General features: G+C 38.6%; 1 protein-coding gene across 5 annotated transcripts in view; it reads right to left on the bottom strand.

Annotated features, from left to right (window-relative positions):
- Positions 1 to 572: 572 nt before the first annotated feature.
- Sacs (sacsin molecular chaperone) overlaps positions 573 to 18,351 on the bottom strand; it is a 78,286-nt gene continuing 60,507 nt past the window's right edge. For 2 of the 5 annotated variants that reach the window (XM_029541297.1, XM_029541298.1), the window contains 2 exons: positions 17,487 to 17,513; positions 573 to 13,398 (listed from right to left, as the gene is read on the bottom strand). In XM_029541297.1, coding sequence (XP_029397157.1) covers positions 1,841 to 13,398; positions 17,487 to 17,513 — 11,585 coding nt within the window. In that variant the 3' untranslated portion in view covers positions 573 to 1,840. The remainder of the gene's footprint in view (positions 13,399 to 17,486; positions 17,514 to 18,351) is intronic. The other 3 variants (XM_029541299.1, XM_029541300.1, XM_029541301.1) reach the window with 2 other exon arrangements.

Here is an 18,351-nt window from a genome sequence, read left to right as displayed (position 1 = left end):
GGAACCAGCACCTAGCGCAGTGCTGTCCTGAGACACAGGGACAGTCAAGAGATGCCAGATATGGCAGTTATTTTTAAACCTACCCCATCATATATATCAACTGTTCCCTTCAGAGTTGAAGCAAGCTCTTAAGTAAATCAGTAAGCACCTCGTAAGGCTGCATGCATCATGTACTTTACATCAGTTAACCAGGATAAAACTTACATCCCAGCATAAGACATACAGGACAGAGCTAGCCCCAAACTCACGATGAACACCTACACATGCGCACCAAAACTCTTAACAGGAGAAAACAGAGTTTGATTTCTAACAAACTATATTTTTCAAGGAATAACCCAAGGGCTGGAGAGATGGCTCAGTAGTTAAGAGCACTGACTGCTCTACCAGAGAACTCAGGTCCCAGCATCCACATGGTGGCTAACAATCATGTGTTGTTCTAGTCCCAGAGGACCTGATGGCCTCTGAGGGTACTGCATCCAGGTGGTACACAGATACATGCAGGCAAAACACCCATACACATAAAGTAAAAATAAAATCTCAAATCAAAAGTTTTAAAAATAACCAGTCAAAAATGATTTTCTATATGCATTTTTTATTAAAATCATGGCACTTAATATTAACAGCAGAAATATTCATGATTCACATCCAGAAGCAATTAACATTCCTTTTTACAAATAAAATTAAAAAAAAAAATCTAACATGTTCTGTATGTAAGCCCTTAACTGCATAAAATATATTTAGCATCATTTACAGCCAGTGCACTTACATAAGCTATTATTTCCTTTCTTTGACTCTATGTAAAAGAATATGTTAAATATGTATGTTAGATCTTTTGAACATTATGAAAATTAGATGTCTCAGTTCTCATTCATGGAGGACAGTATAAGTTGATAATTCCCTTTGTAAACTTCTGCATATCATCTCAACAATTTGAACAATTTTAATGTGCATAAGGTAAAAATGTTTAAATTCCCACTAAGTGCCATATTGAAAGACAGTTGGGTTTTTTTTTTCACTGCAGCACCTTTAGACAAAAGATTGCATCCTGTTCAACCACACTATACAAATTATGACATCTGTGGAAAATATGTACACAAACTCCAATGTTCTTTGCTAAATATCATGTTGGGAAGCATTTCTGGAAGCAATTTATGGTAGTATGAGCCAGCATTCTGAGACTTCCATAGGTTATCTTCACGAGCCAGGAAGCCCACAAACACAAGGTATAAAAACTCAAAACAAGGATGGAAAGTGCATCCAGTGCACTCCAAGGACCACCTTCATACTCTTAGTCAAGTAATAGTCAGGATTAAATACTGTACACTTTAAATGCCCAACTAAAAACGTGAAACTGAACAAATTCATAATCAGATCCAGCTGATAAGAAAATAACGTATCTAAAAGTGTCCACTTAAAAAGTGATAATCCCCCCAAACCCAATTCCCCTCACATGTCCAAATAAATCAGTCTGTCCAGTGTTTCTTTAACTGCTTCAAAAACATGTTTAAAAACATAAAATTAACTCCTTCCTCACCAGAGACATGTGCAGGCTCTTACCTAACAAACTGCTAAGCTTTGGTTACATAAAGTGCAGTTCAATAATGTGCCACCCAATTGTTTAAACACACCTAGAAACTCTGCAGCTCACTGCTAACTTCAAAATTGGGTTTCAATTGTGTTACAGTTTCTGTTAAAAGCCATACAGCTTCAAAATGCTTCCAGAACACTCTTCTGTGTGCTTCACAATTCCTAGATACTGAGAATGAAGCTGAATGAAGTGTAACGATTCATGTTTGTGCTATAACACATTCAAGAGCTGGCTCTGCTTTTTTCTTTATGTTCATACCTTCTGTTGTATAAAATTTTCAAGTTTTATGATGATACAGGCAGTACATTCCATCACCCTCATGGCAACCTCAGATGTGAACCTGTCATTGGGGATCTGCGGAAAAGGAAGCAAATCAGGGTATCTTGTTTTCAAGCTGTCTACACCATAAGCTTCCAATGTGTGCACATCATTTGTCAGTCCTTCCAGCTGCTGGCTGTACTCCTCTATCTTTTGTGCAAGTGCAGTTGGCTTTACATCTTTATCAGATTTTCCCCTGACAGCATAGTCGGCTGCAATCAAAGCCAGCTTGGTGGAAAGGTAACACTTGAAGCACACCCATTCATTGGCATTTTTGTGAAGGTCATTTCTGGCAGCTGAGAAGTTTGCTCTGGCTTGTCTTAACCATCTCCGGGCTTCCACTGGATTGCCCACTGACTTGAAAGTGGGAGGAACAAAGAATCTCTGAGAGTATGTCTGTCCAGCAGAAGGAGGGCATTTCTCTTTACTTTGCTGTTGTCTTTCAGATTTATGGCTTGTGGCTTCTTGATTCCACGAAGTATAAAATCTTTGAAATGAGTACTTGTCTGACTGAAATCGAGATGCAGAGGTTGAAAATGTTCTTCTTGAAGCTCTGTCTGCATTTTGATCCAGAAAAGCTTGTTTTTCTAATCTGTTGATTTCATTCTGCAGATGCTTGAACACTTCATTAGCAATATCATGATTTTCTGGATTTTTGTCAGGGTGCCACTTCAAATACAAGCGTCTAATGATCTTTTTCCGCTCTGATTCTGGAAGCTTCCAGGCTTGCTCCACCACTGATGTCACTTCTTTTAAGATTTCTGGTAAAGCATTCACCTTGAGCTTTCTGGGGGAATGGTGTTTGGAGGAGGGTGACTTGTGGCTCTCCTTGCCAGAGAAAAGAGGAGGAATGCTTCTCAGCCCGGGAGTCAGGAATTCGGTGGGGCTTGTTGGTGTGGTGGGAGCACTGTCTCTGTTTTGGGAGCTTTCATCAGGCCTTGAGAACTTGTACAGATCAAGAGAGCTGACTATCTTATATTCGCTGTAGCCAATATCGATCTGATAGATTTTTCCTAAGAAACTAGTATTGTCAGCATCTTCTCTTTCAACTTCTTGCACAATAATTGCGTATGTGTATGTTGGCTGGTATGACCCATAGATATCACCACCTTCAGCATCCACAAGGTACCCAACATATTCCCCAGGATAGAAAACATTCATTGGATCCATAAGTAGCGTGTAATGGATCTCAGCAGGTATTGGTGTGCCAGGCATTGGCAGTTCCAGTTTTGATGGCTCAGAGGAGTCATATTTCACCCCTAAACTGTCAAGCTTCTCACTGATCCTGTAAATGTCGTTGCATCCCAGCATAGCAATTAAGTATGATGTGTCAGAAATCAAATTGTCAGTTGCTGATTTAAGTGTCATCGCTAAGGCTAGCAGAAAGTTAATGTCTTTGCTGTCTGAATGTTGGATGTAGAGCAAGATGACTGCATTGCCAAATCTCTTTAGAAAAGCGAAAGTTTCACTCCTGCTATGGGGAATAGGATTAAAACCTTTAACCCTTAATGTTGTCTGAAGCTTCTCGAAACAGGAAACTTTCAGCCCTTCTCTTAGAGCTTTGCAAAGTCTTATGGCTTTTTCTTCATTGGCCAGGAAAGCATTATCATTTTCATGCTTCATGATTCTAATGAGTCCTGTGATGAACTGCTCTGAAGACAAGAGAAGCTGCAATCTTCCCTGAAGAGAGCATAATGCGCCAAACTGGCACACTTTAGGAGTCTCCTCATCAAGCTGCTCTTCAAGTATACTGCTCAGCAGACGAGGTCGAAGCTTTTGAGGGAAGAGCATTATCAGCTTAGTGTGAAATCCGTGGTCTTTCCCTAAGTAGCACTGGCTAAGATCAACTAGCATCTGCACGCCAATATTACCCTGGATTCTACTTTTATAATGTGGCGCATCATCAAACACCAAGATGCTCGACTTCACCAACCTACCATCCTGGCTTGGAAGGTAGAGTACGAGGTCTCGAGCATTCTCCAGATCACTCCTCACCTTGACTGAATCATTTTGTAGACTCTTGAATAGGCCAGAAACCACTCTCTTAACTGTACGCATTTCATTAGGATCTAACTGCTTTCCTTCGGAGTTTTTGAATATTCGGCTTAACACTTCAACATATTGTTTAGTTGAAATGATGTCTTCAGTACCTAAATGTTTGAACAGCTGATGAAAAGTGCCAAGCTCTAAAGGCAGCTTGTACAGATAAGGTTTAAAATCAGCTTCATACTCCAGGTTTATTACTACTTCCTCAGGCTTCAGAAGTTTCCATCCGTCTTCTACCATTACAAAGGCCACACCCCGAAGCTGAAAACGGAACTCTCGCTTTTCTGCACTGAGAAATTCATATATGCTCCTTAGGACCTTTGCTCTAGTTTTTACCATTTCCTCATCCAAAGTTGTTATGTTGCATATGTTTCTGCAATTATTAATGACCTTATCAAGAGGGGGGTCCAGGTTAACATTAAGCATATTTAAAACTTGCTCAAGCTGTTCCTGTGGAGCAAGGTCACTGCCTTCTTGTTCTTTGATGCTCAACGGTGTGGCTTTCTCTGGAAGAATAGGGCAAGATGTCCACAGCAGCTGGAGTACATCACATTGTTTGAACTTTGGATTCACTTGTGCTCCGTTGAACTTTATAAGAGGAAGTGTTCCGTTTACCTCCTGGTACTGAGGGTGAAACCGAATGTACTCAGCGGGGGCCCGTTCAGGACACAAGAATGGTATTAAGGACAGTTCTTTCAGAAAATTTCCAGATAACAAATCCATTCGTTCCTGGAATATGTGATGGAGAAGGATGTCGACTGTACTTTGCAGTGTTTCTTTAGACCAGTTTTCTGTGTTTGCCCTCACACTGATCTCCTTGGCAAACTGCAGCAGCTGCTGCTGGGAAAGCAGGTACTTCAGTCCAACATTTCTCAAGAATTCCACCCAGGAGGTCATAAACGCAACTTGATTTTTAGGTTTTATTACTTGTTCCAATTTTTTAAAGAACTCTTTAGGAATAAACAATTTTTCAGGAAGCATAACTTCAAAAACTCTCACAGTTCTATCATAGAAATGTTTCGCTTGCTTTAGTCGATTGTTGGCATCATGGATAATCAATAAGCTTTCCAGTTTTTCAAAAAGCTGTTCCTTAATCTCTGATGGTTCTTCGATGCTTGCCAATCTATTCTTCAGATAAATCAAGTGCTCTAATTTTGCATCATAGGAGAGATTTTCAATTTTTGGCAGAAGATGTTTCAAATACACCTCCAGATCATCTACTGGCACACAGCCAAGCACCTCATACAGTTCTTTTAAATGTACCTTTTCTTCAAGAAACGCAGATGAGGATGACTGTGTCCATTTTTCCACTTCAGCTGAAGGAATGCTTTTGGTAAGCACATAGCACGTTCCAAATTTTGCAATGCTCATATAGCGGCCACTGATGGATTTGTAGCATGGAAGGGACTTTAAAATTTTTATGTCATCCTGGGACATCATATGACTCAAATTACAGTTGAAATACATCAAAAGTGCTTCAAAGTCATTTTCCATTAGTTTTTCAGTTCTAAATGTTGATGTCTGAACCATATAATGTACAGCCTTCAAGATGCTTGCAGGGCTATCTATGTTTGCTGTGTGGCATGACAACAGAGGAACTAATGCGCTGTCTTTAGAGCAGATTTTGTTCAAAGCCAGTTGAATACAGCCAGCTTTCATGAGAGCATGAAAAACCTTATCACTCTGAGCATTTGGGAACACAGCAATGTGCATGAGGCTCAGGGGAATCAACACATCTCCCTCAGGAACCACAAGCTGACTGGTTGACACAGTGAACTTTGTTCCTGGAAGCAATGCCCAGTCTTTAAGGATGTCAACAATGACATCAAATGCTGGCTTTGGTTCTTCCTGATCATCTGTCACACTTACTGATTCACTGATAAAATGCCATGCATTCTTAAGCCAAGATTCACTGGCAAAATTGTCTTTCCACTTTGCACAATTTTTGGTCTTATACTCACGAGGCAACACAGAAGAGAGTAAGTCAGCAAAGCTGGAAATGTCAAACACTTTTGCAACTTTGCAGTTCAACAAAACACTACTGTATTTCAAGTATAAGGTGTTCATGAACAAGTCTTTACGTGATGGAATTAATTCATGGTATGTTGTTAGAAACTTAGGTCGTTTACCATCAAAAATCTGCAAGACACTGTCCAGTGTAATGAGCAGGGGCAGTCCCTCAACTTCAAACTCACTTTCTTCAGCATCTTTAAAACAGTAATCAACTAAAAGTTTTAAACTGTGAAAAAGTTTTAGGTTAGTTTGCTGAAGACGACAAGGCAGCTTCCCAATATGGCAATTAGTGTCAGGAGAAGAGAAAGTCAGTAAGAAGGACCTAACATCAGCAGGAGTCACATAGCTGACAGGGATATCCGCATCTACAAGGCAGTGGTAAAGGTTAGCAGTTTCATCACAGTTATAAACCAAGTTGAAACCAATTTCTAAGAGCAGGTGCTTCAGTCTGTAGACATTCTCTGCGACTGTTTTTCGAGTTGTGATGTTGTAATCTGCATTTTTAAGGTGCTGTAATTCATCCTGTAGCAAGTTATCAAAAAACGGTCGAGTTTTATTCGAAGTAGACATATTGATCCAAGTAATTATAACTGCAGAGTGCAAATCCGAGCCATCAATATTTGGAGCCCGAACAACAGGCAAAAGACGTTTCATGTCTTCATGAATGCAACTGTAAAGTGCTTTTACTAAGCAATATAAATCCGGCTGCAGATCCAGCCTGTTAACTGGAAAGAAGGACAGAAACTTCTTTAATGTGTCCTTTACAACATGAATGGGTGTGTTCTGTAAAACTGATAATGTTGGGTCAGAACCAGGGAAATACCGTTTTTTTAACTGGATTAGTAATTCAACATATGCAGGTGCTATTAAGGCTGTCATTAAACTATTATTCCAGTCACTGCGAACACCAACCCCATTATCATCACGCCACAAGTTTCTTCTGGCTGAATCTAGAGCAAAGTGGCCATTCACATGAAATGGCAGCCCTGTCTCCAAAGAGAGAGGCAGAAAGCAGAAGGCTCTGTGGGGCTTTTTATAATTGTGAGTAATGCAGGCTGCTACTCCACCACGTGGGAAGAGCGTGATATCTTGGTTCTTGTGAGCTGATATAACACTCTTGGATACTTTGTCCATACTTGAAAATCCTGATCTATTACAGATGAGCCATGTGGTCAGATTTCCTTCAGAATCCTCAGTATCCATAGTGTAGGTTATTTGTTGAACTGGTATGTCCTTGAGCTGTCTCTTTTTAGTAACACTGTCAATTACAGAGGCATGGAATTGCTTCCTTTTCAACCTGTCTCCATCAGTGATCTTGCCTTTTACTGAATAGAGCACATTCAGACCTCCCGTGGCCTTATCTATTTCACAAATAGATATTTTTTCCATGTGGTTGAGAAACATTAGAAGTTCTGCTCCATCAGACCGTAATTTGTCCAAAAGATTCTGGACCATTCTGTCTGATGATGGAACTGAAGAAATTTCTGAAACTTGTGCCATTTCTGCATTACGCAGAGGAAATCTAAACATTGTACAATTGTCCAGTTTAAAGTGGTTTCCCAAGTACAGATCTAGAACATCTGAAAACTGGGTTCTAAAGTCTGAATCCAAATCTCTAAACATGCGTCCAGGGCTAACTGATGTGGCTCCTGGTGCATATCTGGCATGGGGATCAAAAATACACAAGATGTCATTGCCAGAAATAAAAGAAGGGCAGTCTGTAATGTGATACACGGAATTGAACCCGATTCCATATTGTCCTGTTTTGCAAGGATTTCCTTCTTTGGTGCCTTTCCCAAGATTCTGAATTCCTCTAACATCATCTTCTGTAAATGGCTGGTTGTTATAAACACACAGTGCTGGCCCTTGTAGTGGGGCCCACTTATCATCAAATATTCGGTCAACAGGATGCTGTCTAGGATCAAACACAAAGCAGATCTCTGTGGCCTTTGCATCATCAGCATTTTGAAGAAGCTCTTTCAGCATTTCCTTTTCTGAAGGATAGGCATTGAGAATGCTCTTAATTCTGCTGGTCAGTTTTTCTTTCTGCCCAAATTCTGTACCTAGAGCTGTGAAACAGATGTTGGATGCATATCTTTCTAATGCTTTATGTCTCTTTGGTATTGCACCAAGTTTTACAGCTACTTCCCGGGGTATGTCAGCATGGCAATACTTAACAGTGGAATCCTTTACTTTTATCCAGGGACAGTCATTGTAACATAATGACTTAGCAGGGAGCAGCAGCAGGTTAGTATCTGGCAGTAATATTTTGCCATACTTTTTCTCACAGAATTCTTGTCTCTTTTCTCTAATGAGACTCCAGATTCCTTCACTGATTATTCGTCGGCAAAGCTGAAAATGCTCTTCTGTTATTTGTTTTTTTCCTCTTTCTTGATCAATAGACTCTAAAACTAGGGCAAAATCTTCAACAGTAAATGACTGCCGCACACCCACACTTTCAAAAAGCTCACGGAAATTATTTTTATACTTGTTAGGTAACTGATAAAGGTATGGTGCTGCTTCAAAATTCAAGTGAAAAGAAACCTTTTCTGGCTCAACATATACATTCTCAACTAGAATGAAACAAAATGGCTTTAGCTTTTCAATAACTGTTGCCTTGGCCATTTCATTCTGCAATATTGCTTCATGGAGGTACTTGTAGCAAGCATTGGTGATATTTTCCTGGTACAATGTAATGCCATCATCAACTGATTTTGCAACTTGCTTCAACTGGTTTATTACCAGATCAACTGTTGGCTTCTTTAGTAAACCCAAAAACTCTTTAACAGCCAAAGACACTGAACCACAGCCTCTAAAGGAATGGGAATTTTCATTGAGAATTGGTTGCAAAAGACAGACTATATCTTGATATTCAGCTGTGTAAAGGTCAGTTGCTGCAAACATGGTTTCAGGCTTAAAACTGTTCCCTTTCCATTCTAAAGAAAAACCTGCTGGCTTTGTTAGAAATGGGAGGAAGGGAATTGTTTGATATTTTGCAGCAAAATCCTTTGCTCTAGGATCCCTTATTTTTAGCTTCTCATCAATAAGGCTTAGCAGAATACTACTCCTTAAGCAGGCAGCAGCATGGTCACTTTTATTAATCTCAGCTACAGACTCTGCACGCTCTAGCATGTCATCCCACAAAATATCATCTTTTGCCATGCCTAACTGAACGAGCTTAATCAAGATAATAGGATTGAGGTAATCCTGTGTGGAACCATAAGGGAATCTCCCATCTTTAGTATCAAATAACTTTGCAACTCGTCCTTCAGGATGGATCAATCTTGAAGGTAAAACCAAAGGATGGCCCTCCAAGGAGCAAGGAACACAAGGAGTAACACGAAGAATTCCCGAGAACTCATCAAGTTTTTCATTTAGGACAAAATTCATCAGAGGATCTCTAAGTTCTGCTTCAATTTCCTGAATATTAGGAAAGAAGACTTCTGAAAAGAACTGTTTCTCTGAAAACGTATTTTCCAGCAGTATCTGTTTACAGCCAGCCTCTTCGAATCCTACTTTTACTGAAGAAGGCAGCTCAACAGCACAGAGGTTTTTGGATCCTGTTTTCTTGAGGTACTTCAGAAATATCTTGAAGGCTGCTGAACCAACATCCTTCCTTTGAAGTATAGAGTCATCTAGAAACCTCACATTCTTCATGGAAACCCACATAGACCCATCAGAGAAGACTCTTGTCAACTCCTTCCCCTTCCCATGAGCTATATCTTCATAAAATCCTTTACAGATCACAGAGAAGTCATCATGAACTAGATCAGGATCAGGCCACACAGCATAGTAAGTATAATCAGTCAGCTCACCACCAATGGCTAGGTCCCGTAAGACACTGAGTGCTTGTAAGTAAGCTTTCACAATGACATGCCTCATGAATGTGGTATTCCATCGACCTTTTGTATCTGTCTTCCAGATTTCTTTCCTATTTGAAGTAACAGCAAAGCACCCATTGATGTGAATTGGCAACCCTGTTTTTATTCGTAGAGGTAAATAGCAAAACACTTCTCCTATGTGTGGTTTCACGGTCCACTTCTGTTCCTGGGTTTCATGCAAAAGAACCCCTACTGCCCCACAAGGAACCAGCCCTAATCTTCTTCCACTTTCACTCAAGGAAAACTTGAGAGCTTCTCCTGTATCCATGCATGTGCATATAAGCCATGTGGTACAATCTACTGTCTTTTGTGGCAACTCATCTGATGGCTTTTTTGATTGGCCAGATTTAGCCATTTCAAAGAGAGTAGCTGGGTCATCATCTGGACCTCTAAACAGTGGTGACTGTAAGTCAGCAATCCTCCTAAACACATGGTGAAATTCTTCGACTGTGATCTGAAGAATGCAAGATGACTTTGGCACATCAGTGGGAAGCTTCTTGTTGCTGCTGCTACAAGTCTTCATGAGTTTAGCAGCTTCTTTTAAAACACTTAAAACTGGTGCATTCAACGCTTTGGAGGGGCAAACTTTTTTCTTAATTATTATTGTATCTTGTGCTAAGCTAGGATTGGTTTCTTCAATTTTCAAGTATTTCAAATACATTGAGTTTACACTCTGAGTAAAAATGATAAGTCTGTGCCCACAAAGACTAAATTCATCCACTAGGGAGTAAATATCCGCAGTATTATAACAAGTACTGCTAACTTCACTAACTTTTGCTTCCTGCTGTGTTCTAAAAGACAGTCGGAAAAGAGTTCCATTGTAGCTGTAAGGAGCTTCAACAGCCAAAGGTAACTGACAGCCAAATACATCTATAAATGGTTTGAACTGATTGGGGAACTTCCTAAGTCTTTTCTGCTGCTTACTCCAATTAATTTTGATTCCAGGATTAGATCTATCTTTAATGTGTTTGCTGATATGATTTATGTTTGGATCAAACATTATCATAAATTCTCTGCTCATAATGATGGGAATGTCAGTAATGTGGTACACAGAATTAAAACCAAGACCAAATTTCCCAACCTTGTCAACTTCTCCCCTTTTTAAAGACTCTCCTAACCTGGTTATGTTTAAGAAATCTGAATCTGAGAATTCAGAATTGTTGAATGACCACAGAGCAGGTCCATGACAAGCTGCCATCCCTGGGTCCAGGAGATTTTCCCTTATGTCCATATTCCTTCTCATATCAATCATGAAGCTGCATTCCGTGGCATTTGCATCATCAGCATTTTGAAGTAGCTCTTTAAAAATATCTGACACGGAAGGGTATTCTTCCAAAATATTTTTAATCCTTACAGTAAGAGGCTCTCTTTGCCCTGACTGCTCAAACCCCATGTTTTCAGGATTGATCAGTCTTGTACTAAGGCATGGAACTTTTAGCCATTCTGCAGTTTTCATGGGTATGTCCTCATGTACCAAGATGATTGGTTCCACTGAATCTTCAAGCAAGTCATTGAGGTCATCAACTTTGATGTCACAGTAGCAGCATTCATGAATTGGTTTCATGACAAGTTTGGAAGGACTTCTGCTGTGATAAATAGGAACTGGTGTATTAGGGCTTGCTGGAATCTGACTGCTATAGAGCCATCTCATAATAGTCAACATGAGATGAAGATTTTGTTTACTTTCTTCTTCACTCAGCTCCTGCTCACTTTTGATATAAACTTTCTGAATGACCATGGAAATATGATCTGATGTCAGCTCTTCTATTGAGCCACAAGCCTTGAACAGCTGGTGGAATTTTGCCATGGTTTTAGGCACATTATATAAATAAGGCTGAAGATCCAGATCATGGGTTGGCTTTATCACAGCCTGGGCAAGAGGACAAAAATTTTTGCCAGTCCAAACCCATGGAAATTTCAAGGCTTTAAAAGATTCCTTCCCTTCACTCAGATGATCATGCATGAACCCATAAATTTCAAGCAAAATATGTTGGAACTGATAGTAATCTTCATCACTAAAGGTTTTTGAAGTATACCAGTCAACAACAGTTTTAAAGTGTTTTAAGACAGCATTGATAGTAGGCTTTGTGAAGATGCCAAGCGCCTGCTCCAGGTTCACATGGACACTTTCAACAAGAGGAAGTGAGGAGCCCACTAGAACTGCATGCGCAGCATCACACATATCTGGAGGTGCACAAAGATTACAGAGATCCCCTTTCCAGACTAAGGAACCGGGATAATTTGGAGGTCTTTCCTTGCAGGCTGGAACCCATTTTATTTTCTTCAATGCCATCTTCCCTTCAGGAGACTGCAAGAGTGTGTGGTTTTTATTCAAGACCAGTAAGAGTGTTTTGGCTTTCTTCATGAGAGCATCCTGATTCTGACAGGAACTGACCTGTAAAGCTTCAATTTTTTTTGCCACTTGTACAACATCTTTTTCTTTTAGGCTGGCTTCATTTTTTAAGCCAATCTGTCTCAAAGAGTGAAGGATATCTGGTGAGGTAAAAATTGCAGGTGGGAAACAGGCTTCTTCTTCATTATAAAAGAGAACCCTTAGTACTTCTATATCAGGATCAAAGAGATCACCAGCTGCTACCACATGTCCCTGGGACATATGAATGAATTTTAGTGGCGTTAACCAATCAAGTACATTTGAATTCTCATTTTTAAGAGAGGAGAGATTCTCAAGGATCCACAGCATAAGGTGTGTTACCTCTTCCTGTGTATAAAATGCATTTCCAATATCTTTTAAAACAAACTTTAAACAGCTTGTAGTCTTCAATTTTTCAATTTTCAACATGTTTGCCAAACGAATGGTGGCTTCATCACTACTATCTATTACTGAAACTGATAGCCGTAGATCTGTTGGAAGCTTAGCAGTATGATCCAAAACTTTACATCCTTTTAATTTTGTGTAAGAGGAAATCCCTTGATCAGATGAGTGATTAATTCTTTTGAATATTGTCAATTCTTGAATTATTCTTTTCTCCTTTTCACTGGTATCAGTTAAACTGGCCAAAAACTTCCTTAGAGCATCTTTGTGGGTTGGAAGTAATGATGCTATTTGATTACACAACTTCTGTAGTGGTATCTTCTCCATTATCTGCAAAATAGCACTCGGTAGTGGGGAATGAATGTATTTTTTAACGAGTGGATGCTGAATAGAGGTATCTAGTCTTTTCAGGACAATCCCTCCAAGTTTTTGTACAATATCTGCTAATAATTCTGGAAGCTGAGCTTCAGTTTCATCATCTAAAATGACTCCTGATGGGATCCTGAGTCTAATGAGTTCCACACATGTCTGGTCTTCATTCAGTGTAGTTCTAGGGATAAGTGGCATCTCATCAAATAAAGTCAAATCTTCCGAGAAATGTATATAGAGATTCTTCCAAACCATCTTAAGCCATGAAATGGATGGGTGTCGTTTGTCTTCACTAAATGGATACCACTGAACCACCAACTCTCGACCAGGCCAGAATGTATTCATGACTTCTTTAATAAGACGTGCAAATCGCTCTGGATTTAGAAGCTGCAGCTGAGTACATGGTCTTCCTGTAGATCACACACAGAATGTTATGCACAATTCTACTTTAAACTCTTCCAGTTTCAAATTTAAGATGCCATTGGAAAGCTGCTTAAAAAATGCAAATATCCAGTATAAGTAGACTAAAATAATTTTAAAATAATGATAGCCTATACAGAAACTCATACTTATAATAACCTCTAAGAGAAGTCATTCTCTCCACAAAGTGCTTATTCTAAGTAAATATAAAAAGGTCATAAAATATGTACTCAAAAGTATCTAGTGTTCTACAGATGGAATCAGTAACAAAAAAATAAATGTTTAATGTTCAGATGTCCACAAGTAAAACTACCAAAAATGCAGATAAAATTTACATATTTTTTCACTTAATGGGTAAACATTGATAAGTAGATCCAATACAAATATGTTTAGGGTTGTTTTACACTTTCAGCACCTCACTTGCTCAAAGTCATACAGAAGCTGGAGTCTCCATTTCAGAAACTTGCACTTTCTGAAATGCGGTAGCAGTGAGTCGTAGAATTTCCCTTCAGTCTCTAATAGATATGCAACTGGGTGTCAGTTACTGTCTTAGAGACTTGAACTCACCATTCTGGAAAAGCGGATGGTTCTATACAGGGCACAGGCACAGTTTCTCCAAGGTTGCTATTTATTAAAGTGTGCTCTGCAGAAGCGGGGGAGTTTGTAGAAGTGCTTCAGGGGTACCTAACTGAACATGTGGCTGTTGTTGTAAGGGCAGGTATTCTTCCCACCAAAACAACTCTACTTCTGCATGCTTGTAAACTAGGAGACTAATAACATTTCTTCCTCTTAGGGGAACAGTTGATTATCTTAATAGACTGCCTAGAAATTAACATTTATTTAAAATGTATTTTGTATGTCAGAGTTGTGATATTTAACATCAGTAACAACAAAAAGCAACCATGTAGCTTTAGGTATGAATTTGTCCATACAGGAAAATAAAACATCTCAAAATCAGTTATGTGGAAACTAACATTTATCTTTCCCCTATGTGCAAAAAACTTCTAGTTCCCTAGGAGCAAATTTGGGAAAAACTGTAACAGTATACCTCTGAGGGACAGACTTCAGGTTCTTGGAACTTTTGTATGTAACTTTTTTTTCTTGAGAATGTCACATGTGAGGTGCTATACAGGCCTTCTAATGAAGGGCCTAGAGATTCCCTAAAAGCTAACTGTCTCTAGTACAAAGTAGCTAGAACTTGGACTTGTGATTGAAGATACTATTTGTTCTCATGTCAACCCCATGTTTCCCTCGCCCCACTCTAGCATGTTTTAGTCAAGGAAGGACATCTTTGTTTCAAAGGCTCTACTTTCTACCCCAACATTATCTGTTATGCTATTTTCAAACCATCTCAGCAAGACACACTTTTGAAACTTCAGGAGAGTGATACCATACAGATTCAGAAACATTTTCAGTTTTCTTGTCATGTAACAGAGTAACTCAAGTAATATTTTTAAAATGAAAATGTTAGTAATATAATCAATATAGTTTCTTTGGGCTATGGGGTGAATTAAATTTAATTTATAATAATGTTTTCTCAAGTGCTTACTGAATAGAACTACCTATATTGAATATCTATGTCTAAATGAAGATATATTTTTAAAGATATAAAAATGTTAAAAATTAAAATTGAGAATACCCAGAAAGCAAAATCTTAAATATGTATCATGTATGTTCCATGTAAATTGTCACATCACATGAGCCTTATAGATAATCCTGCCCAATAGCCTTACGTAGAATGTGGCAATTTATAAAACATATACTTACCTTTAGAAAAATTACTTGGTATGAATATGTAAATAAAATGTCAAAACACACACACCGCACACATAACATGCAACTAACACATCAGTCATGCTCAACTGGAAAAACAATAGGAAGTAAAGGAGAGAGAAAATGTGGAGCGGCACAAACTTAAGTACATTAAGTTCATTCAGGCTTTAGTCTAGCTACTGCGTTTAACCCTGAAGTATAAATGTTCACATAGGCGTCTCTATGTCCCCATTAGAAGGCATCTAAGCACCTCTACTAGGATGAACAAAACAGTTTTTAGGCATTTTAGTAAATGACTTGTGGGTCTTGTGGCTTTTACAACTAACAGCAAGGTCAAGACATATTTAATTATGCTTCTGAAAAAAATGTTCCCAAGGACAGCAAACTATTACCATGTATTATACTGAAAACAACATGAATACAACCAGTCTCTACTCAGAGACTGTGCTATTTTTGTTTCTATTTATTCCCGTGTCTATGATCCTTGCTAACCTTGAGAATAAATGCAACGAGGTCAGAGAGTAGAAATATCAGTTGGTGTAAAAATTCATTTAACAATAACATTTTAGTTCTAAATGCTTAAAGTGAACTCCTTCAGAGATTCACCCCACTAGACAATGCGAAATCAAGGTGCTGAGTACACAGAAGTTCTTTTGCTTTTCAGAGACACAGTGGCAATGGCAGCTTTGATGGCTGACAAGTTCTAATAATGTACCATTATATAGAAAATTCAAGCCTTTGTAAATACACATGAATGAGAAAAGTCCAATTAAACAATGTACTAAATATGAGTCATATCTTTTTCTTTTTTGAATTATTATTATTATTTGTACATCCCAACCACAGTATCCCATCCTTTCTTTCCTGCTAGTCCCTTCTCAGTCACAACCTTAAAAACAAAACAAAAAAAGAATGAAGAAAGAGATTAAAAAAAAAAATTGTAGAGGCTTGGGGGGAGTAAAGGAAAAGGCGGCCCAGTGCCTGCCAGTCAGGACTCCACCAGCACTCACACCTAGATGTGGTGCTGCTGGCCTCTGGGCCTTTCAGAAGCATCTTATTCCAGCTCGAATGGCCCAACTGCTTCCCAGAAAGTGTGCACTGATATTCTGCCACGGACATCTTGGCTTTGGCCTTTGGTTGTTACTTTTCTTGTAATATTGGGCACTGGCTAGTAGGTCTCATGCAAGTTAGGCAAAATCCCTACTACTGAGCGATATCCCAACCCTCCTTTTACTTTTCTCTTCATAGATTTTTAGTTGTCCAGGCTGGCCTTGAACTCACTTTGTAGTTCAGGTTGGTCTTGAACTTACAATCTTACAATCTTCCTACCTTAGCCTCAAAGCAGCTGGTGTTACAGACATACACTATCAGGCTTGGCTTGGGCTTGAATAGATCTCCTATAGCAACAGAGATTCAGTAACCAAAATGGGACAGTCCCTAGGGCAGGCGTTAACAGGGTAACTACTTACATCACGACTCTGTTGCCTCTTTTACTACATTTTCCCAATATAAGAGCTATTGATAAAGCATTAGATACTTTTAATATAATGTAGAAGCCAAAATTAATATTTATAGAAATTATCACTCTAATAATGACTTAGTCCTTAATTTTATATATGTATAAATGTATAATCTGCTTCAAAGTATATGTATAAAAATAATTTCTATAAAGCAAATCTTGCATCCTTTAAATTTTGAACTTTGGAAAATAATAATAAAGGTATTTATTAAGACAAAACAAAAAGGATGGGCAATCAATAAAATGATACACTTGGCACTGTAAGATCAGCTGACTATCCCGAGCAATAGGAGACTGGCCGCTTTAGTGTTCCTTGTAGTTCAGACAGGGACTTTCTACTCGCACTGGTCTCTCTCGGCACTGGGCTACAATCCTAACAGTTTCCAGAATGTTCTCCCCTCCTTCCTTTCTCCTCTGAGCATTTGTGTGCATAACAGAAATGCAGTCATGCCACTCTTTCCCATTTAAGCATTCTAACATGCAAATTTCACAAGTGTCTTTTATTTGAAACTAAATAATTATGAAGGTTTTCAAGTCATTTAAATGTGTTTTTTAAAAATCAGTGTTTGCAATAACAAAAGCCTATATTAGTAGTTTCCTCTCTCCTTTAAAAGTTATTTCCAGCAAGAAAGAAAAAAAAAGATTGACAGAATTTCTAGCTAGTTAGGTTAAAAACAAAACAACACAGGATTCAGCACACCAACAAATGACAATAAATAAATAAGTAAATAAATAAATAAATAAATCAGGTTTCAAATGAACACAACATTCAGTCAGTGATCCTACCTGAGTATCCCCAGAGAAGCTGCTGTGCTAGAATATAATTAAAGCCGCGCTTAGAGAGACCAGAATAGTCAATATTTCACAAGTTCACTACAGAAATTACTCTGCATTTTAGAGCAATGCTGTCTGCAAAATCTCCACACAGCATTATGCAAAAGGTGTAAACAAAGCTCCAAACAGTATATGCATTTAAGATTTAAAGATCTATTTTGATGCAAATTAACCCTAAACTATGTAAGAACTGAGACTTAGTTCAGAAAATAGCAAAGAAGGGGAGTGCATATTTATAAGCACAAATTATACTGTGTTCACAGCAACCTGGAAGCTAACTATGGGCATTTTCACAGGCTATTAGCATAAAACAGTCAGAGGGCCTAGAGACAAATTGAGAAAGGGGGAAATAGAATTTTTAGAAGTACTTTAACATTTACACAAAGTAAAATTACACTTAATTCTCAGTCTGATAAGAAAAAGGTGAATTTATCAAACATTCCTATTGTTTATGACAATCAATAGTCATAAAATTCTAAGAATTACCCCCATGGACAACTAACCTTTCTATGCAAGTCATTTATTTTATTATGTATATCACTGCATCTCTGTGGAATATGCTTGTGCACTGGGGTTCATTGGACTCGATTTCAGGGCTAAGACAGAGACTGTAAGTCTCATTGGAATAACCTCCTCACCAGCAGTATTTGTCTGTCAGGCAATACTAAGTGCTAGAGCGCTGGAAATAAACACCCGGACATGAACTCAGACCTGGTCTGTAGCTAACAAGGATGGCAGATTAGAGAAAGGGTTACAAGTAACTACACAAGTGCAGGAGTGTGGTGCTTTGTTATAAAAGCATGTATAGGTTGTATCT

Source organism: Mus pahari, chromosome 8, assembly GCF_900095145.1.
Source record: "Mus pahari chromosome 8, PAHARI_EIJ_v1.1, whole genome shotgun sequence".
Classification (NCBI taxonomy): domain Eukaryota; kingdom Metazoa; phylum Chordata; class Mammalia; order Rodentia; family Muridae; genus Mus; species Mus pahari.
This window is presented reverse-complemented; position numbering and strand designations above follow the sequence as displayed.